The 26995-nt window shown below is 54.6% G+C and overlaps 1 protein-coding gene across 10 annotated transcripts in view; it reads left to right on the plus strand.

Moving 5' to 3' along the window:
- The first annotated feature begins 202 nt into the window (after positions 1-202).
- LLGL2 (LLGL scribble cell polarity complex component 2) overlaps positions 203-26995 on the plus strand; it is a 51012-nt gene continuing 24219 nt past the window's right edge. For 6 of the 10 annotated variants that reach the window (XR_002731555.1, XR_002731556.1, XM_023211809.1 and 3 more), the window contains exons 1-2: positions 203-338; positions 18479-18583. Coding sequence is in view for 8 of the 10 variants with exons in the window: in XM_023211809.1 (XP_023067577.1) it covers positions 18509-18583 (75 nt within the window). In the remaining 2 variants the exon portion in view is untranslated. Of the gene's footprint in view, positions 339-358; positions 1114-9463; positions 10599-13269; positions 13376-16724; positions 16748-18478; positions 18584-26995 lie in introns of those variants that run through there. The other 4 variants (XM_023211814.1, XM_023211815.2, XM_023211813.2 and 1 more) reach the window with 4 other exon arrangements.

Below are 26995 nucleotides of genomic sequence, written 5' to 3' on the forward strand. Positions count from 1 at the left end.
GGCCGGGGCGGGCCCGCGGAGCCCCGAGCCAGTTCGCGAGGCCCCGCCTCGCGCTCCCCGGGGCCGCGGATTGGCCGGAACGCAGCCCCCACCCCCGAGAGTGCCCCCGCCCCAGCGGCGCCGAACTGGGGGGCGGGCCGGGGGCGGGGCGCTGGGCCCCGGCAGGCTCGCCCTTTATGTAAATAGCGCGGCTCCGCCCCAGGCTCGCCGCGCCGGAGGTGAGCAGGAAGGAGACGGCCGCCCAGCAGCCCGTGGGCAGGCGCGGCGGAGCGAGCGGGGACGGCAGCAGGCGCCAAGGGACGCCGAGGCCTCGGGCGGGGGCCGGCCCGGGGTTCCAGGTGAGGTGCGCGCCGGACTGGCCCCGCCGGCTCAGTCCCCTCGGGAGTCCCACGCGGGGCGGGGAGGCCCAAGACCCCTGGGCTGTCGGGCCAGGGCGGGAGGGCTGCGCCCAGGTCGGAGCGCCTCGCCCCTGTCCGCGTCGCTGTCGTGGCCTGGGAGAGAGACACCTGTAGAAAGTTCCGCGGGGAACTTCTCTGCCTGATCCGCGCGATGACTGAAACTTGGGCTTGGGTTTGCACAATAATGTTGGCTTAGGAGAGGAGGAGAACAGGTGCCCGGGCCGGCTGGGTGCGGGGGGCACCGCGGGCAGAGACGGAGTCCCCGGACCCACGTGTAGGCGCCAGGCCAGCGGGGTCGGCGACGCGCGTCTGCGGTGACCCCCTCCCCACGGGCGGCGGCCGGAGCGCGGTGCCTCGGCGGCTTAGCCCCTGCCCCTGCCATCTGGGCTGTGTCCCTGCCGGCCCTTTGTGCCTCCTAATCCCCGGACGCAGGAAGCCCGCGGGAGGGACTTCGGTCTCCGGCCTTTCTCCAGCCGGGGCGGCTTTGGACACCTTCACATGACAGTGCGGAGACCCAGTCTGCCCTCCATGCTGACGGGTGGGGTTTGCGCCGTGGGATTTGGCGAGAAGTGGAAAATTCTATCTTGCCAAAGAAAGTGTGCCTGAGTTTGCTCCAGCTGGACGATTAGTGGACATACTGGGCCTTGGCTGTGGGGAGAACTGACCGTAACCAGAGGAGCTGTAGAGCGGCGCTTTGAGGCGCTCACCTGTACAGGTGAGCTTTGAGTGAGTCGGGCGCCCCTTCCCCTGGGTATCCGTATGCGACTGCAGACTGCTGGCAGCCCTAACCTGGGCTCCGGGGACCCCCTGCGGGAGTTTGTAGTTCAAGAGAAACCTTGAGTTCTCTTGAAGGGGCTACAGAGAGGATTCTGAGCAGGGAGCGGGCAGGGAGGGAATGGGTGTGTCAAGGTGACAAGGAAACCCTGGTAGGAAGAGCAGAGCTGCCACAGAAGAGCTGTGGCCCAGCCCGGGGGAAGCTAAGGTCAGAAGTGGCATTTGAGGCTGGGTGCATTGGCTCAGCGCTGTAATCCCAGCACTTTGGGAAGCCAAGGCGGGAGGATCCCCTGAGCCCGAGAGTTTGAGACCAGCCTGGGCAGCATAGTGAGACCTCGTCTCTACAAATAATAGCAAAAATTAGCCAGGCATGGTGGCGTGCACCTGTAGTCCCAGCTACTCAGGAGCCTGAGGTGGGAGGACTGCCTGAGCCCAGGAGGTAGAGGTTGCAGTGAGTCATTGTAGCGCCACCACACCCCAGCTTAGGGACAGAGTGAGACCCTGTCTCAAAAAATAAAATAAAATAAAGTGGCATTTGAGGAAAACTGTCTGGGTCTGTGTGAGCAGAGGCACGAGGAGAATTGTGGGAGAGATGGCTCAACTTTATTTTATGAACTGGGATTTGGGGTTTAGTTTTCTTAGGCGATCTTCCCACAGTGGCTAGCTGTGGCAGACAGAACTCAAACTCAGCTCTTGGGCTTCTAATCAGAGTTCACTCCTTTCCTCTGAAGTTAGACTGGGCCCATCTTTGTGGGGACCCCTGGACAGGGTTTCCGGGGTGTAGGGTCATTTGGCATCCCCATTCTTCCTTGAGGCAATGGAGTTTCCCCTTTGGTGTCAGATTAATATGCTTTTAATTACATTAAAATGACACTACATTCGTAAAAATAAAAGAGAAAAAAAGTAACTTATTTTCTCTTTTTCTTTTTTTTAAACTAAGTTGACCAAATTCTTTTTTTCTTTAATAATGTATTTTTTAATTTGTAGAGATGGGATCTCACCTTATGTTACCCAGGCTAGTCTCAAACTCCTGGACTCAAGTGACCCTCCCACCAAAGCGTTGGGATTACAGCTGAGCCACTGTGCCCAGCTGTTACTAACTTTTTTTTTCTTTTTTTGAGACAGGGTCTTGTTCTGTCACCCAAGCTAGAGTGCAGTGGTGCAGTCACCGGGAGACGGAGGCTCACTGCAGCCTCGACCTCCCAGGCTCAAGTGATTCTCCCACCTCAGCCTTCTGAGTAGCTGGGACTACAAGCGCGTAGCACCATGCACAACTAATTTTGTATTTTTTTTAGAAAGGGGGTTTTGCCATGTTGCCCAGGCTGGTCTCAAATCCCTGGGCTCAAGTGATCCTCCTGCCTCCCAAAGTGTTGGGATTACAGGTGTGAACTGCCATGCCAGACCTGTTAGTATAAATAACTTTTTAATATACCACAACATTAAAAGAAAAAAAGGCCAGGCGTGGTGGCTCACACCTGTAATCCCAGCACTTTGGAAGGCCGAGGTGGGCCGATCGCCTGAAGTCAGGAGTTTGAGACCAGTCTGACCAACATGGAGAAACCCCGTCTCTATTAAATATACAAAATTAATAGGCCGGGCGCGGTGGCTCAAGCCTGTAATCCCAGCACTTTGGGAGGCCGAGACGGGCTGTTCACAAGGTCAGGAGATCGAGACCATCCTGGCTAACACGGTGAAACCCCGTCTCTACTAAAAAAAATACAAAAAACTAGCCGGGCGAGGTGGTGGGCGCCTGTAGTCCCAGCTACTCCGGAGGCTGAGGCAGGAGAATGGCGTGAACCCGGGAGGCGGAGCTTGCAGTGAGCTGAGATCCGGCCACTGCACTCCAGCCCAGGAGACACAGCAAGACTCCGTCTCAAAAAAAAAAAACAAAAAAAAAAAACAAAATTAGCTGGCCGTGGTGGCACATGCCTGTAATCCTAGCTACTGGGATGGGAAAGCTGAGGCAGGAGAATTGCTTGAACCTGGAAGGTGGAGATTGTGGTGACCCAAGATCGCGCCATTGCACTCCAGCCTGACCAATAAGAGCAAAACTCCGTCTCAAAACAAACAAACAAAAAATGGCCCATAGACGGGGCGCGGTGGCTCAAGCCTGTAATCCCAGCAGTTTGGGAGGCTGAGACGGGCGGTTCACGAGGTCAGGAGATAGACACCATCCTGGCTAACACGGTGAAACCCCGTCTCCACTAAAAATACAAAAAACTAGCCGGGCGAGGTGGCGGGTGCCTGTAGTCCCAGCTACTCGGGAGACTGAGGCAGGAGAATGGCATGAGTCCGGGAGGCGGAGCTTGCAGTGAGACGAGATCGCCCCTCTGCACTCCAGCCTGGGCAACAGAGCGAGACTCCGTCTCAAAAAAAAAAAAAAAAAAATGGCCCATAATCCCAGGTGATCGCTGTTCATTTAAAAAATAGAAAAGGCAATAGGAGCCCATAGTGGGAAAAAGGAAATGTAGAAATTGTAAAATTAGAGAGCAAAAAATTAGGCCGGGCATCGTGGCCTAACATGTAAACCCAACACTTAACACTTTGGGAGGCCAAGGCGGGCGGATCATAAGGTCAGGAGTTCGAGACTAGCCTTGCCCACATGGTGAAACTCATCTCTACTTAAAAATGCAAAATTAGCTGGGCATGGTGGTACACGCCTGTAATCCCAGCTACTCAGGAGGCTGAGGTAGTGATTACTTGAACCCAGGAGGCAGAGGTTGCAGTGAGCCGAGATCGCGCCATTGCACTCCAGCCTGGGCAATAGAGTGAGAATTCGTTTCAAAAAAAAAAAACAGAGGCTAGGCGTGGTGGCTCAAGCCTGTAATCCCAGCACTTTGGGACGCTGAGGCGGGTGGATCACCTGAGGTCGAGTTCGAGATCAGCCCGGCCAACATGGTGAAACCTCGTCTCTACTAAAAATACAAAAAATTGGCTGGGCGTTGTGGCAGGTGCCTGTAATCCCAGCTACCTGGGAGGCTGAGGCAGGAGAATCATTTGAACCTGCGAGGCGGAGGTTGCAGTGAGCCAAGATTGTGTCATTGCACTCCAGCCTGGGCAACTAGAGTGAAATTCCATCTCAAAAAAAAAAACAAAAAATTATCCCTCCTGCCTGACAGTCTTTTTCTTTTTTTTCCTCTTTTGAGACGAAGTCTCCTCTGTCGCCCAGGCTGGAGCACAGTGGCATGATCTCAGCTCACGGCAACCTCAGCCTCCCAGGTTCAAGCAGTTCTTCTGCCTCAGCCTCCCGATTAGCTGGGATTGCAGGCAGGCACCACCATGCCCGGCTAATTTTTGTATTTTTGTATTTTTTGTAGAGACAGAGTTTCACCATATTGGCCACGCGGGTCTTGAACTCCTAACTTCAGGTGATATGCCTGCCTCAGCCTCCCAAAGTGCTGGGATTATAGCATGAGCCACTGTACCCGGCCCCTGACAGTCCTTTATCTTCATCCTTCATCCGTCTATCCTTCATCTCTTTAAAAACAAAAAATAAAAAAATAATTAGTCTGGGCGCAGATGCTCACGCCTGTAATCCCAGCACTTTGGGAGGCCAAGGCAGACGGATCATGAGGTCAGGAGATTGAGACCATCCTGGCCAACATGGTGAAACCCTCTCTCTACTAAAAATACAAAAATTAGCTGGGCGTGGTGGGGCGTGCCTGTAATCCTAGCTACTCGGGAGGCTGAGGCAGGAGAATCGCTGGAACCCAGGAGGCGGAAGTTGCAGTGAGCCAAGATCTCACCTCTGCACTCCAGCCTGGCGACAGAGCAAGACTCCATCTCAAAATAATAATAATAACAACAACAACAACAATAATAATAATAATTTAAAGAAAAGATTTTTAGTGTCTTTCTAGGCATCAGGTGTAGTTTTGACTCGTTCCTTGCCGAGTTCTTGCTGTGTGACCTTAGTGTGGTCACTGACCCATGTTGAGCTTTGTTTTCACACATGACAAGATGAGAAAGGTCACCAGCACATGTGGCCTGCCACACAGCAGGCACCCAATGAGGGTGGACTCAGCTTCCATGAAGCATAAGAGGCGTCGGTCACTCCCAGGCCTTGGGGTGGGCACTTGGACCTTTTGGAAGTGCCTGATGGGTTTAGGGAATTTGTCTTCTCTGGAAATCAGCTGACGGCTCATGAATTTCTGATATTTTAAAGTCTCTGGCTGGACATTTTGGGTCATGCCTGTAATCCCAGTGCTTTGGGAGGTGGAGGAGGGAGGATCACTTGAGCCTAGGAGTTCAAGACCAGCCTGGGCAACAGTGAGATCGCATCTCTACAAAAATTTTTTTTTTAAATTAGCTGGGCATCGGCTGGGCGTGGTGTCTCACGCCTTTAATCCCAGCACTTTGGGAGGCTGAGACAGACGGATCACAAGTTCAGGAGATCAAGATCATCCTGGCGAGCACAGTGAAACTCTGTCTCTACTAAAAATACAAAAAATTAGCTGGGCATGGTAGCGGGTGCCTGTAGTCCCAGCTGCTCGGGAGGCTGAAGCAGGAGAATGGTGTGAATCTGGGAGGCGGAGCTTGCAGTGAACCGAGATCGCACCACTGCACTCCAGCCTGGGCGACAGAGTGAGACTCAGTCTCAAAAAAAAAAAAAAAAAAATTAGCTGGGCATCGTGGTGTGCACCTGTTGTCTCAGTTACATGGGATCTCAGGAGGATCACTTGAGCCCAGGAGTTTGAGGCTACAGTGAACCGTGATGGCACCACTGCACTCCAGCCTGGGTGACAGAGTGAGACCCTAACTCAAAAAAAGAAAAACAGTCTCTAGGGGTCAGAAGTTTTTCAGCGAGGGCCTTTTTCAGGAGTTGAGGGCCGCAGTGGAGGGTGTGGCCTCTCCTAAACTGACCTTGCATTCCAGTGGCCCTTGATGCTTCCCTTGCTCCTTGGGAGGGCCGGGAGTGAGAGCCGGTTGCCTGGGAGTCTTTCCTGGGGTGGGGGTGTTGGGGAGTGGAGGATGAAACTTGCTCTGCATTGTGCTCCAGCTGGGGGTTGCTTGCTGGGTACACCCTCCTCACCCTGTTGGGCGGCAGGGCAGAGAGCACAGGCCTGTGCTGCTCTGTTGGCATTAAGGAGACTTTCTAGGAATGCCATCGTGCCCCCTTTCAACCTTGCTTGGGGAAGGATGTCCTCTCCTGCCAGGACTTCCCGGCCCTAGGACCCTCCCTTCGGAAGACGAAGTGCTGCCTGGGGCCGGGTGGACCGTGAGCCCCTGCCCACACTGTGGGAGATCTCCGCATCTCTGGCAAGAGCCTGCAGGAGCCATCTAAGGAGTTTAGTTTCCCCGGGGAGCTATTCGGCCTTTCTTTCTGGTCTTTCCAGATGAGTCAAAAGCAGCTGTTGAGATGCCTGAGTTGGGGGCCAGGATGGAGGCCCAAGAGACCGATGTTCTCTCTCCTGGGCTGACTGCTTTGAGCAGCGCTGGCAGCCTGGACTCATTTGTCCTCAGTCCTCAGCTCTGAGAGGCCCTCTTAGCTCTCTTAGGTGATATCGTTCTCAGGGTTCCTCCTGGGGCAAGGCATGCCAGGTCTGCTTGGCAACGCTGTTTTCCTCTGTCAGGAGCAATTTGCAGGGAGAAAACTGGGGACAGGGCAGGAGACGGGCATCCCCCAGCGGGGCCACCAGCAGTGCTTGCCCTCCCCAGCCCTGGCTCCCTAGGAATTCCAAGGAGACCCTCACTCGCTGTGCCCATGGCCATGGCTTTGCCTAGGTCCCTTTGGGGTGGCCTTCCCCCCAGCCCTGCCTCTCAGAGGACAGTGGCTTTGAATACTCACCCCACTCTTCTTCCCAGGAACCACAGTGAATTCTTGAGCTAGGAGAGGCTGCTCTGGGCGTGGGGACAAGGAGGCTGCAAGGCACCTGACTCTACCCTTCAGGAATCTGGCAGAGACTGGAGCCTTCTCTTCAGACACCTGACTCAGTGTTCCCAGAGTTTGATGAGAGGGACATCTGATGTATATATATATGTGTGTGTGTGTATGTGTGTGTGTATATATATATATATTTATTTTATTTTATTTTATTTTATTTTATTTTTTTTGAGACAAGAGTCTCACTCTGTGGCCCAGGCTGGAGTGCAATGGCGTGATCTCGGCTCACTGCAACCTCCCTGGGTTCAAGTAATTCTCCCGCCTCAGCCTCCCCAGTAGCTGGGATTACAGGCACCAGCTACTATGCCCGGCTAATTTTTTGTTTGTTTGTTTGTTTTGAGATGGAGACTCACTCTGTCGCCTAGGCTGGAGTGCAGTGGCGCGATCTCGGCTCCTGCCTCAGCCTCCTGAGTAGCTGGGATTACAGGCGCCTGCCACCATGCCCGGCTAATTTTTTTGTTTTGAGACTGAGTCTCACTTTGTCACCCAGGCTTCAGTGCAGTGGCGCAATCTCAGCTCACTGCAACCACTGCCTCCCGGGTTCAAACAATTCTCCTACCTCAGCCTCCTGAGTAGCTGGGATTACAGGCATGCACCACCACGCTTGGCTAATATTTGTATTTTTAGTAGAGAAGGGGTTTCACCATGTTGGTCAGGCTGGTCTCAAACTCCTGACCTCGTGTGATCCACCTGCCTTGGCCTCCCAGAGTGCTGGGACTACAGGCGTGAGCCACTGCGCCTGGCCCTCTAGTAAATAATATTTAATATAATCTGGAATTCTCTGATGGTCCTGGAGCTTTGGTCAAAGGCAGGGTCCACAAGGGTGTTCTGAACAGGATGTCAGTCTTGACGTCCAAGGGCCCTGGCCTTGGCTGGAGACTTGAGGACAGGGGAGGGAAGTTCCCTGAGAACCCTGTGGGGTCCTAACTCAGTGTTTCGTGGGGTCAGTGTTTGGCAGGTACCTTTCCTGGTTAATCCCTAGTCAGTCCTAACTCTTTGTTAATTCATTCAAGTATTTTCTTTTTCTTTTTTTTTTTTTGAGACGGAGTCTCGCTCTGTCGCCCGGGCTGGAGTGTAGTGGTGCGATCTTGGCTCACTGCAAGCTCCGCCTCCCGGGTTCACGCCATTCTCCTGCCTCAGCCTCCCAAGTAACTGTGACTACAGGCACCCACCACCACACCCGGCTAATTTCTTGTATTTTTAGTAGAGGTGGGGTTTCACTGTGTTAGCCAGGATGGTCTCAATCTCCTGACCTTGTGATCCGCCTGCCTGGGCCTCCCAAAGTGCTGGGATTACAGGCGTGAGCCACCGCGCCCGGCCTGTTCAAGTATTTTCTGATGCCTGTTGTATGGTTCTACATGTTGGATGTGATCCTTAAACAAAGCAAAGATGTCAGCCATCATGGAAAATTATTTCTAAAGGGTGAGAAGCCTGAGTGACAGAAAGTAAAAGTAACTAATAAATTATGTGTTAAAAGGCGATACGGGCTATAGGGTAAAAAGAACTAAAGCAACAATTGCGAACCCGCGTGGTAGGGGGCAGGTTACAACTTTAACAGGTGGTTAGAGTGGGCCTCTGCCAGAAGGTGACATTTGAGCAAAGCCTTGAAGGAAGTGAGGGAGCTGTTCAAATAAAATTCCAGTCCCTCCCACGAGGCACTGGGGATGCAGCCATGGATGAGGCCAGCACGATCCCTACCTCCTGGAGCTGACATCTGGAAGCTTCTGGGGACAGCTGTTCCAGTTTTAGGGCAGGTAGGAGGCCCTAGAAAGGGGTCTGATTGGATGGGCTGGGTGGCCTGCCCACGCCAGCCCCAGGCAGGTGGTTCATCTTCTCCCCAGAATGGTTTTGCATTTCCTGGGACTTGACTTTCTGCCAGTCACTTCCCTGGAGAGAGAGTCTGGTGTTAGATTGTGAAAGGGGGCTAAGGCCCCCAGAATGGGGGTGCATGCCCACCTTCCACCCCATCTCACAGGCCCGGGGGGGCAACAGAAAGGAAACTTCAGGAGGAGTCTAGGCATGGCGGGAGGATCCTCTTGGGGTTGTGTGGTGGTTGTGGTTCCATAGGATAGATGGTGGGGGCGATGGAGGCTGATCCCAAATGGGGCCCATCCAGTCTGTGAACAGGCAGCCCCTTTGTCCTGGGGGAGAGGCCTGACTTGAGCAGAGGATTCTGGAGTCAGATTGGAATGCAAATTGGGACTTGGATTTTTTTTTTTCTTAGAAAGGGTGTTGCTCTGTCACCCAGGCTGGAGCACAGTGGTGCCATCATAGCTCACTGCAGCCTCAACCTCCTGGGCTCAAGTGATCTTCCCACCTCAGCCTCCTGAGTAGCTGGGACTACAAGTGTGAGCCACCATGGCTGGCTAATTTTTAAGGTTTTTGCTGAAACAAGGTCTCCCTAAGTTGCCCAGGCTGGTCTCGAACTCCTAGGTCCTAGATCCTCCTGCCTCGACCTCCCAAAGTGCTGGGATTACAGGCATAAGCCACTGAGCTTGGCAAAGGACTTGGACTCTTATTAACTGTTTGAGCTTGGGGCCACTCCTAATCGATCACTTCATAAGTAATTGGAAGAATTAAATGAGATGGATGTAAAGTGTTAAAGTCACATCCAACCATAGCTAGCTCTCAATACCTTTTACTACTTAACAGCAGCGGGGACGACAGTCCTCTGGTCATGCCCCCATTCCCTCTGGTTTGTGTTCCCCTAGATCCCACTCCACGGAACTGCCCTTCAGCCAAGGTTTGGTTGCTAAGCTGCTGGCCAGGGACCTGCCTAGTACTTCTGGGAGATTGGGCTTCCCAGGACTACATGGGCACTTGCAAAGCGGCCACAGGCATCTGAGTTGGCACAGATGCCGCAGGGGTCAGCAGCTGCCTCTGTGGTTTAGATCCCTACCCACCACTACCATCAGAGTAGGAGGTGCAGGGGCGGATTCACATCCGTCAAACAGGAGGCCGCAGCCACACTCAGGCCTCACACAGGATGTTGCAGAGGGGAAGGCAGCTTCTTAATCAGCAGCCGGCTGTGGGGAGCACGAGCGGAGAGGAGAGCATGGGACGTCAGGCGGCACGCCCTGAGAGCAGGCAGCTGGCACTGGGTGCGGCCCGTGGCCGTCTCTGGTTTGGGCTGGGTCTGGAGTCCTGCCGCTGGGTGTGGACTCTCCCAGCAGATCAATGAGATCAATGGAACTTCCCGAGCTATGGAGGGAGCTTCTTGAGGGCTGGCCCCTCCCACATCTCCAGGCCAGAGGGCTGGCTCGGCTTGGCCAAGCCTTGGTCTCACAGGGACAAATTAGCCCAGGTGCCCCAAACAGTGACAGGGCGGGAGAGGCAGTCTGACCTGGGAATCCCCTCTCCTCTCTGGGGCACAATCACATCTGCCGCTTAGAGCAAGGGGGGCCCCAGGCAAGACCAGCCCTGTGCAGTTATTCTCCCTCTGCCTCCACTGGTCTCTTTCCCGAGCTCTTGAGATGGAAGGCGGGCCAGGGTGTGGATTTTCTGGCCTCTCACCACGTGGAGAGCGCTCCTGTCCTTTGCAGGTGGGTGTCCGGGTGTGTGAACACCTGTCCTAGACCCAGAAAAGTTTTGCTGGCCAGCTGCAGAGGTGGGGGAGTGGAACAGTGAGGACGGGGGGAGACTGGCCAATCAGCTGCCCGCAGGGAGCTCTCAGGCTGGTTCCACATACAAGGCACAGGCTTGGGTAGAAAGTGGATGGGAACCAGCCACAAGGCAGCAAACCTCATGCAGCCCGGCTCTAAACCCTGGCGCCCGCCACAAGGGAACAGAGCAGGGCAGAACAGGGAGGGTGGCTCAGAGGCTGGTCTGGTGACAGGCTGGAGTGGAGACTGAGGTTGGATGGCCTTTACAAGTTAGTGGGGTGGGGAAGGTTTTCCTAAGAAGTCTCATCTCAGAGGTGGCACTCCGGCTAGGTGGCAACTCCAGTGACTGCCCTAGACCGTTTCTGGTGTTAGACTCGAGGACTTGTGGCTCCTGAACTTGTCTCTTCTCCACGTTCCTCCCAGGTGTGTCACTTAAGTTCACAGCACCTTAGAGTTTGCCAAGCCCGCTCTCTGGCCCCGCTTTAAAGCCTTGGGACGATGGAATAGAAAAGTCCTTTCTACTCAGGACCCTGAAGCCCACGATCGCACAGCTAGTCCCACCGGCCTGTCTCCCGGCCTTCCGGGCCTGTCTTAACTATTGGGTGTCTCTAGGGGGTACCTCTCCCTACTCAGGTTGCGGTGGCTGGAGAGGAGCCCACCCCTGATGAGCACAGGAACATTCCACCAGCAGGACGGGCTGGACCCACCCTCCCGCCTGACCATGCCTGGGGCCTCATCCCTTCTCTCGTTTGATCCTCTTATCCACCCTGCCTAGGAGGCAGATAAACAAAAAGGAGAAAAAAGAATCACCACTAATCCCATAACCCTTCCAAGTACATTGTCAAACATAGGTATTTTTAATAGATTCTGCCTGATTCTTGGATTCTTTGTACATATAGTCCCATGCCATGAAATGGTCTTTTGTCTATTTATTTATTTATTTATTGAGATGGAGTCTCGCTCTGTTACCCAGGCTGGAGTGCAGTAGCATGATCTGGGCTCACTGCACCCTCCACCTCCCAAGTTCAAGCAATTCTCCTGCCTCAGCCCTCCGAGCAGCTGGGGTTACAGGCACCTACCACCATGCCCGGCTAATTTTTTTTTAGTAGAGACGGGGTTTTGCCATGTTGGCCAGGCTGCTCTCAAACTCCTGACCTCAAGTGATCCACCCACCTCGGCCTCCCAGAGTGCTGGGATTACAGACGTGAGCCACAGCACCTGGCCCTTTTGTTCCTTTTAATGACTGCAAGCCTTTTGTCATAGGCCTGAGCACACTTCACCTGTCCCCTGTTGTGGGCCATTTAGGTTGCTTCTGAGTTTTTCTGACAGTTTCATAAACAGCACATCAAGGCCAGGAGACATGCATGAGGCTGGGAGGCTGTCCCTGACCGCCGCGGTTTTAACGGTGCATTTTATCCTAAGGTGTGTTTCTTCCCCATCTGAACCCATCTTGACCCTTCTCAGGACTCTGAGATAAAATGGTCCCTTTACCCGTTAGGATAAAATGATCCCAGGCTGGGTGCAGTGGCTCATGCCTATAATCCCAGCACTTTGGGGGCCAAGGCGGGCGGATCACTTGAGGTCAGGAGTTTGAGACCAGCCTGGCCAACATGGTAAAACCCCGGCTCTACTAAAAATACAAAAAAATTAGCCGGGCGTGGTGGTGGACACCTGTAATCCCATAATCCCAGCTACTCGGGAGGCTGAGGCAGGAGAATTGCTTGAACTTGGGAGACATAGTTGCAGTGAGCCAAGATCATACCACTGCACTCCAGCCTGGAGGACAGAGCGAGACTCCGTCTCCAAAAACAAAACAAAAAATCCCTGAAAACCACAGTGGACAGGGACAGCCTCCCAGGACTCTGAGAATGGTCAGGATGGGTTCAGATGGGAAGGTTTTTTCGAAGGTGACTTTTTTTTTTTTTTTTGAGACAGTCTCTCTCTGTTGCCCGGGCTGTAGTGCAGTGGTACAATCTTTGTTCACTACAGCCTCCGCCTCCTGGGTTCAAGCGATTCTCCTGCCTCAGCCTCCTGAGTAACTGGGACCACACGGCGTCCGTCACCACGCCTGGCTAATTTTGTGTCTTTTTAGTAGAGATGAGGTTTCGCTGTGTTGGCCAAGCTGATCTCAAACTCCTGGCCTCAAGTAATTTGCCTGCCTTGGCCTCCCAGAGTGCTAGGATTACAGGCATGAGCCTCTGTGCCCAGTATGGAAGGGGTCTGGGCTGATTGAGCGGGCAAGAAGGTATTTCAGACAGAGCATGGCCAGGGTAGGGCTGAATAGATGGAGCAGCCAGCGCAGGGCCAAGGCGGCCAGGGACATGGAGGAGGGAACGGGGGCAGAGGGCAGGCCCCATCAGGTCCCTGCCTGGGACAGCTCAGGAGGCCCACTTTGTCATCTCTCTCGTGTCATCTACATAGATCTCTGCATTGGGCCCCCCACTTGTCTTCATCCTGAAACATGCAAGCCTCTCTCATCTTGAAGCTTTGCAGCTGTTGTTCCTTCTGCCTAATGCACTGTGCCCCAAGTTGTCTGTGGCTGGCCCCTTCCCACCAGTCAGTCTCGGTGGAGACCTCCCCTCCTTCCTCTGTTCATTCATTCATTCAACAGATAACGAGTGAGCCCTCGCTGTGTGCACTCGGATACAGCAGTGAATAAAAGGACAAAAGGCCTTGAATAGGAAAAAGAAAGCTACTGCTTGTGGAGGATTACACAGGTAATCAACATGATTAATAAGTAAACTATTCAGTGTTTCCAAGCGTGGCCAGGTCCAAGGAGAAAAGCGACGCAGGGAAGGAGAGAGAACGTCCCAGGAGATTGCAGCTTCAGGTAGGGTAGGACATGAAGGTATCTGGAGGAAAGTGACCCAGGCAGTAGGAACAGGGAACGCCAGGGAACGCACAGGCTCTGACAAAGGAATGGTCACTGAGACCTCTCAGCCGCCAAAGCCTAGTTGCTGGATCGCTGAATCTTCACATACCCTTTTTTTTCTTTCTTTCGGTTCTTTTTTTTTTTTTTTTTAGAAACAGAGTCTAGCTCTGTGGCCCAGGCTGGAGTGCAGTCATATCTCACTGCAGCCTCGAACTCCTGGGCTCCACTGATCTTCCTGCCTCAGCCTCCCAAGTAGCTGGGACCACAGGTGCTTGCCACTGTGCCTGGCTAATGCTTTTTGTTTGTTTGTTTTGAGACAGAGTTTCACTCTGTCATCTAGGCTTGAGTGCAGTGGTGTGATCATAGCTCGCTGCAGCCTCAACCTCCCAGGCTCAGGCAGTCCTTCCACCTCAGTGTCCTGAGTAGCTGGGACCACAGGTGCATGCCACCATGCCCAGCTAATTTTGTTTTTATTATTTGTAGAGATAGGGTCTCCCTATGTTTCCCTGGCTGGTCTTGAACTCCTGAGCTCAAGTGATCCTCCCACCGCAGCCTCCCAAAGTGTTTGGATTACAGACATGAACCACTGTGCCCAGCCCTCCTTTCTTTTCAAAATTTTTATTGTTCCATGTAAATTTGAAAAAATCTCCTTTCCTTTTTTTTTTAGAGACACGGTCTCACTATGTTGCCCAGGCTGGTCTCCAACTCCTAGGCCCAAGAGATCCTCCCACCTTGGCCTCCCAAAGTGCTGAGATTATAGGAGTGAGCCACTGTGCCCAGTCCATCTTTTTTTTTTTTTAATCAGAGATAGGTCTAACCTCTGTCAGAAATCATCCCATTTTCTGGTTACTTTTTTTTTCATACAGAGTCTCACTCCGTCACCCAGACTGGAGTGCAGTGGTACGATCTCAGCTCACTGTAACCCACCTCCCAGGTTCAAGTGATTCTCCTGCCTCAGCCTCCTGCGTAGCTGGAACTACAGGTGTGCCCCACCACGCTCAGCTAATTTTTGTATTTTCAGTAGAGGCAGGGTTTCACCATGTTGGTCAGGCTGATCTCGAACTCCTGACCTCAAGTGATCCGCCCGCCTTGGCCTCCCAGAGTGCTGGGATTACAGGTGTGAATTACCGCGGCTGTCTGGAAATCATCCCATTTTCTGATTTGTGTCCCATGAAGTGTCTGTTGCTTCCCTGTCACTGCTGTATCCCTGTCCTAGGACAGTGTCTGCTCCATACCAAGCTCCTGCTCCTTCTACGCGATTCTTGTGGGAGGGAGTGCCATCCACCTTTACAGAGGAGCTGTCTCTGGAGGCCATGCGGCTCGGGGGAGCTGTGCTGTGCTGTGATGGCGAGCCCTGGCCTGTTGGCCCCTAGCCCAGGGCTCTTTCCCTCACAACCCTACAACCCCTGGCTCCCTCTAGGAGTGGGCTGAGTAGGTAGGATCTGTTCTTACCAGGCAGCTCTAGGCCTGGCTTCCTGACGTTTCTCTGCAGAGAACCTGCTTGTCTGGGGTGGAGAGCTGAGGAGCCACCTGGAGGTGAGCGCCACCAGGCCCAGACCAGCCGCCTCTTCAAGGAAGCGTGGTGCTTTTCCATGCCTTGACCTGGGCAGTAGGTTGATTGGAGTGAGGGGATGCCATGCCCACCCTGCCTTGGTCCTCCTGGCTCCATCACCCCACGCCCATGAGGTCCCAGCCCCATGTGGGAAGAGCAGCAGGTCCATACAAGGCCACCAGCTCTGCCCAGCCAGACCTCGCCAGCACCCTGTCAGCAGTGACCAGTCACCAGGCCCCAGACTGCTGGTTGGGCTCTGAGCGGCCAACATCTGGGAGCATGTCTGCGCATGTCCCTGCCTTTTAACTTCAGGGGTGTCGTTGGGCATCCTTTGTTCTGTATTATCCATCCTTCACTGCTACCCAGAGCCCTTCTGACTTGGGGTCCAGTCCGAGTTCTGCCGCTTCCTATTTGGTGACGTTGGACACGGTGTTTTGCTGCTGTGGTCTGTTTTCTTGCCTGTCTAGTGGGGACGTTCCGCTTACCTTTCAGACGGCTTCCCGGATCAGGGTGGTGTGAGGGGCGCCATGCTCACAAACTCACTCAGTGCCAAGGAAAGGAGGTGGTCAGGACATTCAGTGGCCCATGACTGTGGCTCGCTGGGTGCTGGGGTTTAGGGAGGATTTTCTCCTCTGTATTTGCTTTTTCTACAATGGTCACAGATTACTTGAGCAAAATGTTTTTTGTTTTTTGTTTTTTTTTTTTTTTTCAGACGGAAGTCTCGCTCTTTCACCCAGGCTGGAGTGCAGTGGTGTGAGCTTGGCTCACTGCAAGCTCTGCCTCCCGGGTTCACACCATTCTCCTGCCTCAGCCTCCCGAGTAGCTGGGTGCCCACCACCGCGCCCAGCTAATTTTTTTTTTTATATTTTTAGTAGAGACGGGGTTTCACCGTGTTGGCCAGGATGGTCTCCATCTCCTGACCTCGTGATCCTCCTGCCTCGGCCTCCCAAAGCGCTGGGATTAGAGCAAAATGTTTTAAACGGAATAGGATGCAGAGGGTCTGGTACACTCACTCCCTGCTGCATGGCAGGTGCTCCAGGGAGCATTTGGGTGGGTGGGTGGGTGGTGCTCGGTGTCTGTGCCCTCCTGACCCGGTGGGGTCCTCCTGATGCCTTTGGTATACCCTGTCTTCCTCCTTCCTGCCGGCACCTCCTCCCAGCCCCCAGTTCTGCCTTGTCACCTTTAAGCCTGTGTGGAGTCTTTGGCATGAATGGCCCTGTGCCCTCTTTACCCTCCCTGGAGTCTGCAGGCTGTGGTCGCTCTCCAGGGAGTCCCCACCAAGCTTCCTCTGACTTCTGACCCAGTGACCTTGGCCTGGGCCCCGGGTGGGGGTGTGAGCCCTCCAGGAGTCCAACTGGTTTATGAGCGTGAGCTGCCCTCCCCCAGGCTGGAACGCTGGGCCGGCAGATCCGGTGTCCCCTCACTTCCATTCCAGAAGCCCTCGGGGCTTTCTGGTGCCTGTTCTCTGAACTGCCTTGGGACCTTGGATCAAGTGGGCCCTGGGAATTTCCGGCCACCTGCCCTTCCCCAGCAAAGTGGGAGCCCCACCTCTGGTCTGACTCCTCCAAAATGTGAAGGCAGGAACGTCCTGGACTGACCCTCTTTTTCACTTTCCCCAGAAGGTGACAACGCTCTGGGGGCTGGTTCCTGGTGTTCGTTTTTGAGGTAACTGACCCTGCAGATCCTTTGACTCAAGGGGGATGTGGCTCTGCCTTTTTTTTTTTTTTTTTTTCCTGAGGCGTTGTTTTTCCTCTGTTGCCCAGGCTGGAGTGCAATGGCCTGATCTTGGCTCACTGCAACCTCCGCCTCTTGGGTTCTAGCAATTCTCCTGCCTAAGCCTCCCAAATAGCTGGGATTACAGGCGTCCATCACCACACCTGGCTAACTTTTGCATTTTTAGTAGAGACAAGGGTTCACCATGTTGGCCAGGCTGGTCTCAAACTCTTGACCTCATGTGATCCACCTGCCTCGGCCTCCCAAAGTGCTGGGGTTACAATACTGCCTCTTTTTCACAGTGTGATTTTGCAAAATCAGGTCACCCTCCCAGCATAGCAAGCCCTCGGTTCCTCTGCCCGAAGACACCCCCAACTCTGCCACCCACATTACCTACCTTCTCCCACCCTGCCCAGATCACATGGGATCCTATCATATGCAAAGTCCTGATCTGATGGTTAATTTTTGCCACCTCCCAAGAACCAGAATTCCTTCAAACCTCAGCTTAGATGCCTTCTTCTCAAATATGACCTGCCCTTCCCACTTCGGGCCAGGTGTTCCCTCTCCCTCCTGCAGTCCGAGCATTCAACACTGGGCTGCCCTGTCTCTACCTGTCCCTGCCTGGAGTATGTGCCTCCAGGGTGGGACCTGAATCTGCTTCCTTCCCCCATCCTGCTGGCAGTGGACGGAGCTGTGCCCAGGGTGGGCCTTGTCTGTGTTTCCCAAGGACGGGCCTTGCTGTCCTGTGGTCAGCAGGAGGCTGAGCTACTGGAAGCCAGAAGCTGGAGCACAGAGGCTCCTTCCCCTTCCCCCAAGGATAATCCAGAAATAGTTTCCCCTTGGGCTGGGAATGGATTCTATGGTGGGCGGAGAGTTTGGGGCCCTTGAGCTGGTTTCTTTATTGGGAGCAGATTTCTCCTGATTATTCTCCACTTGGGCCCATGGGAAAGAGAACCTTTCTGAGCACACCCCATGAAAGCACAGGGAAGCTGGACTGGGGCTAGCCAGAGAGAGGTGACAGGACCGGCAGAGACCCCGGGCGCGGTGGCAGGGGTCAGCACCCCCGACTGAGTGCCCTGTGCCACTCGTGCCCACTCGAGTTCCTCGTAGCTGTGACTGGTTGGAGGGGCTGAGGCCGAGGGTCCCTGGACAGCCTTCCCTGAGGTCAGAAGGAGGAAGCATTTGCCTGGTGCCCTGGCCTGGAGTCACTACAGGCCTCACCCCTGCCCCGACTTGGGCTCTGATCTGGGAAGGATAGCCTTGGTGTTTCTACCTTCCAAAAGACTTTAGAGGAAGAGGCTTGCGAAGTTTCCCTTTCTGCTTAGCTGGAGTTTCATGGTTTCTCGGAAAACAGGTTAACAATTAAGCTAATTAACCTCAGGGCCCGCCGGCCCTTCTTGTGCTTATAAAGCCAGGCTAAATGGCTTCCTCCCCCAGCTTTTCCTGCCCCCATTATAAGGCCACAGGTGGTGAGAGCCTTCAGCCCTGAGGTGGGCCGGCCTCTAGATCTGAGCGTGGGGAAGCCAGGGTGCATGGGCGGTCACTGTGAAGCTGGCCTGGCGCCTGGCCCCACGGTGGCTGCCTACTGGACTCTGAGAGAGGCCCCGCTCCACCTGTTTGGTCCGGGCCTAATCAATACCTGAGTGCCAGGACAGGCCCCTGCAACTCCTTCTGTTTCTCCAGGTCTCCAGTGGGGGCTGCAGACTAAGCAAAATGAGGCGGTTCCTGAGGCCAGGGCACGACCCTGTGCGGGAGAGGCTCAAGCGGGACCTGTTCCAGTTTAACAAGGTAAGTTAGGGAGAGCAGGGAAGATGACCCCCAGGTTTTGGGCCGGGTGGCTTAGGCTGGGGCCGAGGCATCTCTTACCTGGGTTAAGGTACAGCTCTTATATGGCTGCCTGCAGTGCCTCTTGGGACTCAGACTTTGGCAATGGGGCCTGGTTAAAGGGCTTTTACAGGAAAGAGGAATAGGTTGCCCTCACGAGTTGGGACTTCTCATCCCAAGGCTTTCACTGGCTGTGTGACATCTGCAAGTCACCCCACCTCATCGAGCCTCAGTTTCCCTACCTGTATCATGGGAATAAAACGATCTGCCCTGCCTACCTCAGCACAGGATTGTCATGGAGGCTTAGGGATGCGTGAGATGAAAGGCTGCAGTCTGCAGGGGTGATAATGTTCCAGTTCCCTTGGGGCCCTGGAGTCACAGGCCATAGCTGTTTCTCCCTTCTCAAATTGCCCCTGAAGGAAAATGCAGCTCCCCTGCAGGCTGAACACTTGATTCCTACTGGCTCTGGCCAGGGTGAGTGGGGAGAGGTGCCCAGGAGAATGAGCCAGAGTTGACCTCGGACTACCCCAATCCCAAACCTGCACCCCGGAGACCAGAAGCCCTGTGGAGCTTCCCTTCAGGAGCCTGGGGCCTGAGAAGGTCAGGACCGGCCTGGGCCTAGGAGGCGTGCAGTGTGGCTCTTAAACTCCTGGGCCACCAAGCTGTGTGGGGCCTTGGGGGACAAATACCTTCTCACTTGTGCTTTGGCCCCTCTGCTGGGAAGGTGGGCTGCAGGAACTGGGACACTGTGATGCTCTTCCCCCGGGGATCCAGGACCCTCCCAGCATGCTGAGGGCTGGACATGTGGCTTTCGTTGGGGGCCTCCATTTGGGCTCCCCTGCCCCCGAAAGGAAGCAGTGGATATGAGACCAGACAGTCTGGAAGAGGGATGTCTCCCTGTGGAGAATGAGGAATTCTCTTTGGTTGTATTTTTGTTTTTGATTTGAGAAGTATAGAAGTCAGCCTCCCCAGGTGAAAACCCAACTTTGCCACGTAGAAGCTGGATGGCTGTATGCCTGTCGCCCACACCGTAGGCTTGTTAAGGGCGTACGTGGGATAAGGTAACTTAAGTGCTAGGCACAGTGGCCCAGGAATGCTGGCTGCTGCTCTGGGCTGGATGGGACCTCCCTGACCTCCCTGTTGGGAGAGGTGGGTCATGGGTTGGAGGGACCTCCCTGACCTCCCCGTTGGGAGAGATGGGTCAGCGCTGCCAAGGTGCCCTGCCATTTCCCTCTGGGTTTCTTAGCCAGTGGGAGGAGTTGGTGTCCCTGGTGGAGCTTTGCCACAAAGACATTCGCCTCTGGAATTAGGGCTTTCCTACGCCAACGTGCTTCCCGCCAGCTCGCTTTTGGGCCTTGGGATATGGGGGTGCAGGTGTTGGGAATGGGAGACCTCAGGACACCTACAGCCTCTACCCTTGCTCTGGAGGGAGTAGCCTATGGATGCTCGGTCTCAAAGCTTCAGTGTCCACAGGGGATGAAAGGGAGCTGGGTGACCCCCATCTGCCTCCAGTCTCTCACTCTGAAAAGGTGGCAGAAACCTGACAGGCTCAGCAAACAGGGCTGAACACCCCCCACCCCTGTCCCCTCGCCCCCTTGCCCCAGATTCTGTCTGTGCAGCTGAGTGAGGCTGAGGTGGAGTTGGAGTGAGCAGTTGTCCCTCCCTCTTTCACCTATCCCCCAGGGATGTCCCCAAACTTGACTGTTCCACTCCCAGGCCTGGGGGTAGCAGAGGGAGGCTCCTGGGTCTCCTGCTCTGCCTTCCTCTTTCCATTCAAATGCAAGGAGCATGCATCGAGCACTTCCTGGATCTGAGGCCCAAGGCTCAGCGCTGTGGGAATCTCATTGGGCCTCTGCCCTCCACTTTCACAGTCTGCAGGAGGGAGGAGGCTGATGGCTTGACATTTCGGGCCCTGGGAGTGGAGAGGAGGAAGGGGAGAGCCCAGGGAATTCGGGAGCAGGGTAGACTCATCCAGGCTTGGGGAGTGTGGTGGGACCAGCAGGGTGGGATTGGAGGATGAGGCCAGATCCCGGAGGATTTGGGATCCCATCTGCTCTGCCCCTCCCCAGCCCCGGCTGTGAGGCAGGGAGGCTGCTGGCATCTGGGCCTGATCTGACCCTGCCGCCCCAGGGGCTTGTGAGCAAGAGAGTGAATAGTGGTCCCATTTACAATATAGGAAAGATAAACCTGGAGATGTTTTTACCCTTTGGGCAAAGCAGGTAAGCTCAGAGTAGTTAGTAGTCATTGCGGTGACTAGACAGGTGACAGCCCAGAAGGAAGGGGCTGGAAGCCCAGCAGGTGGGGACTGGGGACAAGGCATGATTAAGCAGGGTTTCTCCGCTTCAGCACTCGCAGGTATTTGAGGCTGGCTGTGCTGTGGAGGCTGTCCTGTGCATTGCAGATTATTTAGCAGTGTCCCTGGTCCTACCCACCAGATGCCAGTGGCACATACATACACACACACCTGTCAAGATGTGACAACCAAGAATGTTTCCTGAGGGGTAAAATTGCTCCTGGTTTCAGACCCATGGAATAGAGAACTGTTCAGGGCATCCGATTGCCGAGATCTGCTGATGGGGCAGTAAAGAGAGGGGGCGGGGAGGGGAGGTGGCTGTCCAGGATGGCCGTGGAGGTTCTGACCTGGGTGGGTGGTGGTGCCAGGTCTTGGGAGGGGGAGCTCAGGCCAGGAGTAGTGAAGAGCAGATTTGAGGAAAAGTAATATATTTTGATCGTTTTGATTTGGACACAATTGCAACAGTGCTCTCCATTTACGGAGAGGTAGCTTGCCCGGAGGTGAGTGGTGCCGACTGCCTGGCTCACCAGCTGTGTGACCTTGAGTAGGTCACGTGCCTCTGAGATAATGATAATCAGAGCCCCTCCATCCATATAGTTGGTGTGAGGACTACAAGAGTTCCTGCGTGAATCGAAGGCCACGCCTGGCTGGCGGCCGCAGTGTCCAGCAGCACCGTGCTATGGTGGGTGTCATGTGGCTTGAGGTTGAGTTGGAGGAGCCTTGGGACAGGTCCAGCAGACGGTGGGATACCCGGGGCTGGAGCCTGGAGCGGCAAGTGGGCTGTTGGCGTAGGTGAGGGTCAGGCCCCAGACAGCGTTCATGCCTGGCTACTCAGGTCATCTCTTCCAATGGTCCTGGAAGGCCAGTCTGCTGGGTGCTATGACAGCTGGGACAGTGGCGCCGTCACAGCTCGATCCCAGGTGGCTTGTAGACACTGGCTTCTGAACCAGTTCTGGCCTTTTCCTCCAACACCTTCTGGCTCGATTCCTTTACACCCACACCAAGCCCAATGCCTCAAAGAGAGCAAGGACATCGCCTGGGGGGCCCTGAGAGGGAGACGTCCTGTTTCTTTGGCTTCAGTACCTGCAGAGGATCTGTGATTGCAAACAGTCTCTGAACTCTGCCAGGGGCTGGCTGTCAGAGTGGTAACTCCAGTTCACTGAAGGCTATGTGCCAGGCATCCGAGGGGCCAGGTAGTGGTTAGGGGCAGGGACTTTGCAGCCAGATGGCCTGGGTCTAGATGCTGGGTCTGTTGCTTCCTCGCTGTGTAAGACACAGTGGACACAATGGACGCATTACTTAGCCTGTCTGCTCTTTCGTTTCCTCATCTGTAAAATGGGCATTGTAGGGGAGCAAAAACTGGCTTCCCTCCAGCCTTCTAGGTTCTTTGGTTGGGCTATGAATTAAATTGACAGGAGGCCGGGCGCAGTGGCTCACGCCTATAATCCCAGCACTTTCGGAGGCTGAGGTGGGGGTGGATCACGTGAGGTCGGGAGTTAGAGACCAGGCTGGCCAACATAGCGAAACCCCCTCTCTACTAAAAATATAAAAATCAGCTGGATATGGTGGCCCACACCTGTAGTTCCAGCTACGAGGGAAGCTGGGGCAGGAGACTCAGTTGAACCCCGGAGGTGGAGGTTGTAGTGAGCCGAGATCACCCCACTGCACTCTAGCCTGGGTGACAGAGTGAGACCCTGTGTCAAAAAAAAAAAGGCCGGGCGCGGTGGCTCAAGCCTGTAATCCCAGCACTTTGGGAGGCCGAGACGGGCGGATCACAAGGTCAGGAGATCGAGACCATCCTGACTAACACGGTGAAACCCCGTCTCTACTAAAAATACAAAAAACTAGCCGGGCGAGGTGGCGGGCGCCTGTGGTCCCAGCTACTCGGGAGGCTGAGGCAGGAGAATGGCGTGAACCCGGGAGGCGGAGGTTGCAGTGAGCTGAGATCCAGCCACTGCACTCCAGCTTGGGCGACAGAGCAAGACTCCGTCTTCAAAAAAAAAAAAAAAAAAAAGACTGGGGTGGGGTGTGACCAGGTTATAGGAAGGGGAGGGGAGGAAGTGTATGGTGACTGAAGGTTGTCTTGTTATGGAGAGAAGGTCTCTTGGTAATAAAAGTTGACTTGGAGAAGCCTTCTTCCTGATACAGATATGGGCTGAGCATACATGATCAGAAAATCTGAAATCCGAAATGCTCCAAAATCTGAGTTTTTGAAGTGCCAACATGACACTGAAAGGGAGTGCTCATTGGAGCGTTGCAGATTTTGAAATTTTGGATTTGGGATGCTTGACTGATAAATATAATGTAAATATTCCAAAATCCAAAAGATTCTGAAATCTAAAACACTCTAGTCCCAGTCATGTTAGATGAGGGATATTCAGCCTATACTTGACTAATGTAGGTTTCCTTTGTGGATGTAAATTTTTTTTACAAAAGGACAGCTTTTCTTTTCTTTTCCTTTTTTTTTTTTTTTTAATTTGAGACAGAGTTTCGCTCTTGTTGTCCAGGCTGGAGTGCAATGGTGCGATGTCAGCTCACCGCAACCTCTGCCTCCTGGGTTCAAGTGATTCTCCAGCCTCAGCCTCCCGTGTAGCTGGGATTACAGACATGCACCACCACACCCAGCTAAAGGACAGCTTTTCAGAGCTACTCCCATGTCTGCACTTTCTGAGAATAACCAGCTCAAAGTACGCCAAAGAAATGGCCGGGCGCCGTGTGTCACGCCTGTAATCTCAGCACTTTGGGAGGCTGAGGCAGGTGGATCACCTGAGATCAGGAGTTCGAGATCCGCCTGGCTAACATGGCGAAACGCTGTCTCTACCAAAAATGCAAAAATTAGCTGGGCATGGTGGCGTAGGCCTGTAATCCGAGCTACTTGAGAGGGTGAGGCAGGAGAATCACTTGAACCCAGGAGGCGGAAGTTGCAGTGAGCTGAGATCGTGCCACTGCACTCCAGCCTGGGTGACAGAGCGAGATTCTGTCTCAAAAAAAAAAAAAAAAAAAAAAAAAGCCAAAGAAGTTTATTTTGGGGTAGCACATTCTGGTCTCCTGTAGTGGTGTTTTGGGTTGGTATGTCCTGAGCTCCAACAGCATCATAATGATCCTAAGGGAGTGTAATTGCTTCGAACGGGTGCCTGACACAGGTCGACGCCTCACCAGGACTTGCCTTGTCGTGGTGTCATGCTCACAACACCTCAGGATGGGTGTTGCTCCCATTCTGCAGGGGAGGAGACTGAGGTCTGCAGGGCTTGCACAGCTGGAGCATATCTTGGTGGGGCACTGGCTGGGGTGAGGACGTCCTGGTTCCACCTGCCGTTTGGCTGTGTGGCCTCAGAGCGGTGGCTTCACCTCTCTTCACACCACAGTTACTTCGCCAGTGAAGTAACTGTTTGCTATATATGGTGGGCCCTCAAGCCCATTGGAGAGATGGACAGACAGACAAGTCAGCTGCAGCACCAGGACAGGGCCACTGAGGACCGAGGGAAGGAACCATGGGACCTCAGGAGGGAGGAAGTGCTGCTGGAGAAGTCAAGGTAAAACCCGTTCCTAGACAACTGCTCACAGCCAGGTCCTCCCCTCGGCCAAACCCAGGCACACCCCAAGCAGCCACACCCATCAGGGCAAGCAGGCTGCTGTGCTGGCCCGGCTGCCACAGAAGCACCTGCCTGGGCCTTCCCTACCTGTGCCCATCCTCCCCTGTCCCCTTAGGCCCTGAACAAACAGTGCGTTCCTGAGCCAGCAGCCCCTGCGGAGGGCCAGGTTGTTCTGTATTGGCTTTTGCATGGCTGGGCCCCTGGTGTCAGGTGACAGCAGCCACACAGGGAGGGCCAGGCTGCTGCCACTGCCAGGAATCTGAGCTGGCCACACCCAGCCAGTATCGGGCAGAGTGGCCCAGCCAGGCGGGCGTGCTCCCCCACGGCCCTGGGCAGCCTCCGAGGGTCTGGTCTCCGCCACTCCCTCCCTCCAACCCCCTGAGGAGTGCCAGGGACTCCTCCGGTCCTAGCCCTTGGGCTGGGTCCTCTCTGGCTGCAGGCAGGATGAAGGCCCCGCTGTCTCTGACAACCAGACTTTGCCCACTCCCTCCCCTTCCGGGACCTGGAAAGGAGTCCCAGAGCCGGGAGAGACCTGGGAGGGGCCTTCTCTCCCACTCCAGGCTAATGTTGCAGTCTGGCGGCTTCTGCGTCTTTGCTCTCCTTTCCCAGCCCCCCCTGTCAAAAGAGTTCATTGTTCTCTCCTCCCTTGGCAGAGGTCACCTGAGCCAGGTATCAGATGTGGGCGGGGCCCGGTAGGCTGGATGCTATGCTCCGGAGGCCCCAGTGGCTGCCTGGCTTTGGTCAGCCTCCTAGTTTGAATCTGAAGAGGGATAGCTAGGGTCCTAGAATAGCTGGGGAGGACTGGTCTTGGAATTCCCAGACCACCCAGGGGCTGTTCCCCGTCCTGCCCTCTGTCCTGAGTGCAGCCATGATTCAGGGTTGCTGTGCGTATGTTTGCAGGAAGGCAGCCCTGGGGCTGAGCCCAACCTCCTGTGCTCAGGTGGGTACCTTGTTTCAGGGAGGCCATATGCACTCCCTCTAACAGGGACCTGGAGCTGTTCTGAACCCTAAACAAGAGGGGAGTCGCCACCTAAGTGATAGAGACTTTGTTCACCAGCAGGGAAGCTGAGCCTTACAAGGCTGGTAGGAGTTGGAGGTGGGATAGCCAGGGGGTGGGAAGGGTACCAAAGTAAGGGGCAGGCCAGGCATGGTGGCTTACACCTATAATCCCAGCACTTTGGGAGGCTGAGGCAGTTGGATCACTTGACTCCAGGAGTTCAAAACCAGCCTGGGCAACATAGTGAAACCTCATCTCTACAAAAAGTACAAAAAATTAGCTAGGTGTGGTGGTGCATGCCTGTAGTTCCAGCTACTCGGGAGACTGAGGTGGATCACTTGAGCCCGGGGGTCGGAGGTTACCGTGAGCTGAAATCGTACCACTGCACTCCAGCCTGGGCAACAGAGTGAGTCTCAAAAAAAAAAAAAACCACACACACACAAAGTGGGGGGCAACTGGGGCACAGCCAGAGGTGCCCACGGAGCCTTCATCCTTTCCCTGACTGGTTTCCTCAGGACACTAGGCCCTGGGTTTCTAGCTCCTCCCTGTCCCTTCTATTAACTGCTCTTAGTCCTGTTCCCAAATCCCAATCCCTTCCCTGTTCCCAACAAGATCCCTTGGGCTTCCCATAAACAACCTAGGGCTCCCCTGCCTCTCTGCCCAGCCCGAGCCCCTGTCCTCGCAGGACTGCCCAGACCCCTGTCAAGGACCTCTGTCCTCCCTTGGCAGAGGTCACCTGAGCCAGGTATCATCTGTGGGCAGAGCCAGGTAGGCTGGATCCTCCCCTCCCCGACCTGGGGAATTCCCTGGGAGACACGTCATTTACATGTGAACCCACTCTCTTGGCCCTGTCAGGTAGAGTCGCTGTGAAGGTCACTGCCCTTATTTTGGTTTTGGGGGAGCCCTGGTCCCTCCAGAGTTGCCAACTTGGAGAAGTGCCCAAGGTGATACTATGGAACGATGGGAGCCTTGGAAGGAAGCAGAGGCCTGTGTGTGCTGCGGGGTGGCCTCAGGTCCATCATCTCCAATGCGAGGACAGCTCTGCCCAGTGCAGTCACCAGTACCATCCCGTTTATTCGATGAGAAGTGAAGTTCAGGGAGGCCCAGCAGCTCACCCATGACCGGATGCCTTGTATGTGGCAGGAAGGGATACAAAGCTTAGTGGGTCTGACTCACTGACCCTGTTCTAAATCAGCCTTTGGAAAAGAAGGTGGGGATGGGAGGGAGGGGCGGCCACAGTATCTCTAAGGCTTGAAGGGAATGAGGAATTAATGTGAGTAGTTGAAGGATGGGCCCAACCCTTTGTCTTTGTCTGAGTTAGAGGAAAGATGCAGCGCCAAAGCAGGAGTAGTGACTCCGGTGAAATGTTAGAACTGTCCGCCCTTGACATGTGGCCTGAGAGTCCAGCAAAAACTTACAGGCTCTTTTCTCCGGCCTGACCTTCTGCTGATGCGCAGAATTGTCGAGGCCGATAGGAATGTAATATGAGCCAC

The sequence above is a fragment of the Piliocolobus tephrosceles genome, chromosome 16, assembly GCF_002776525.5.
Source record: "Piliocolobus tephrosceles isolate RC106 chromosome 16, ASM277652v3, whole genome shotgun sequence".
NCBI lineage: Eukaryota > Metazoa > Chordata > Mammalia > Primates > Cercopithecidae > Piliocolobus > Piliocolobus tephrosceles.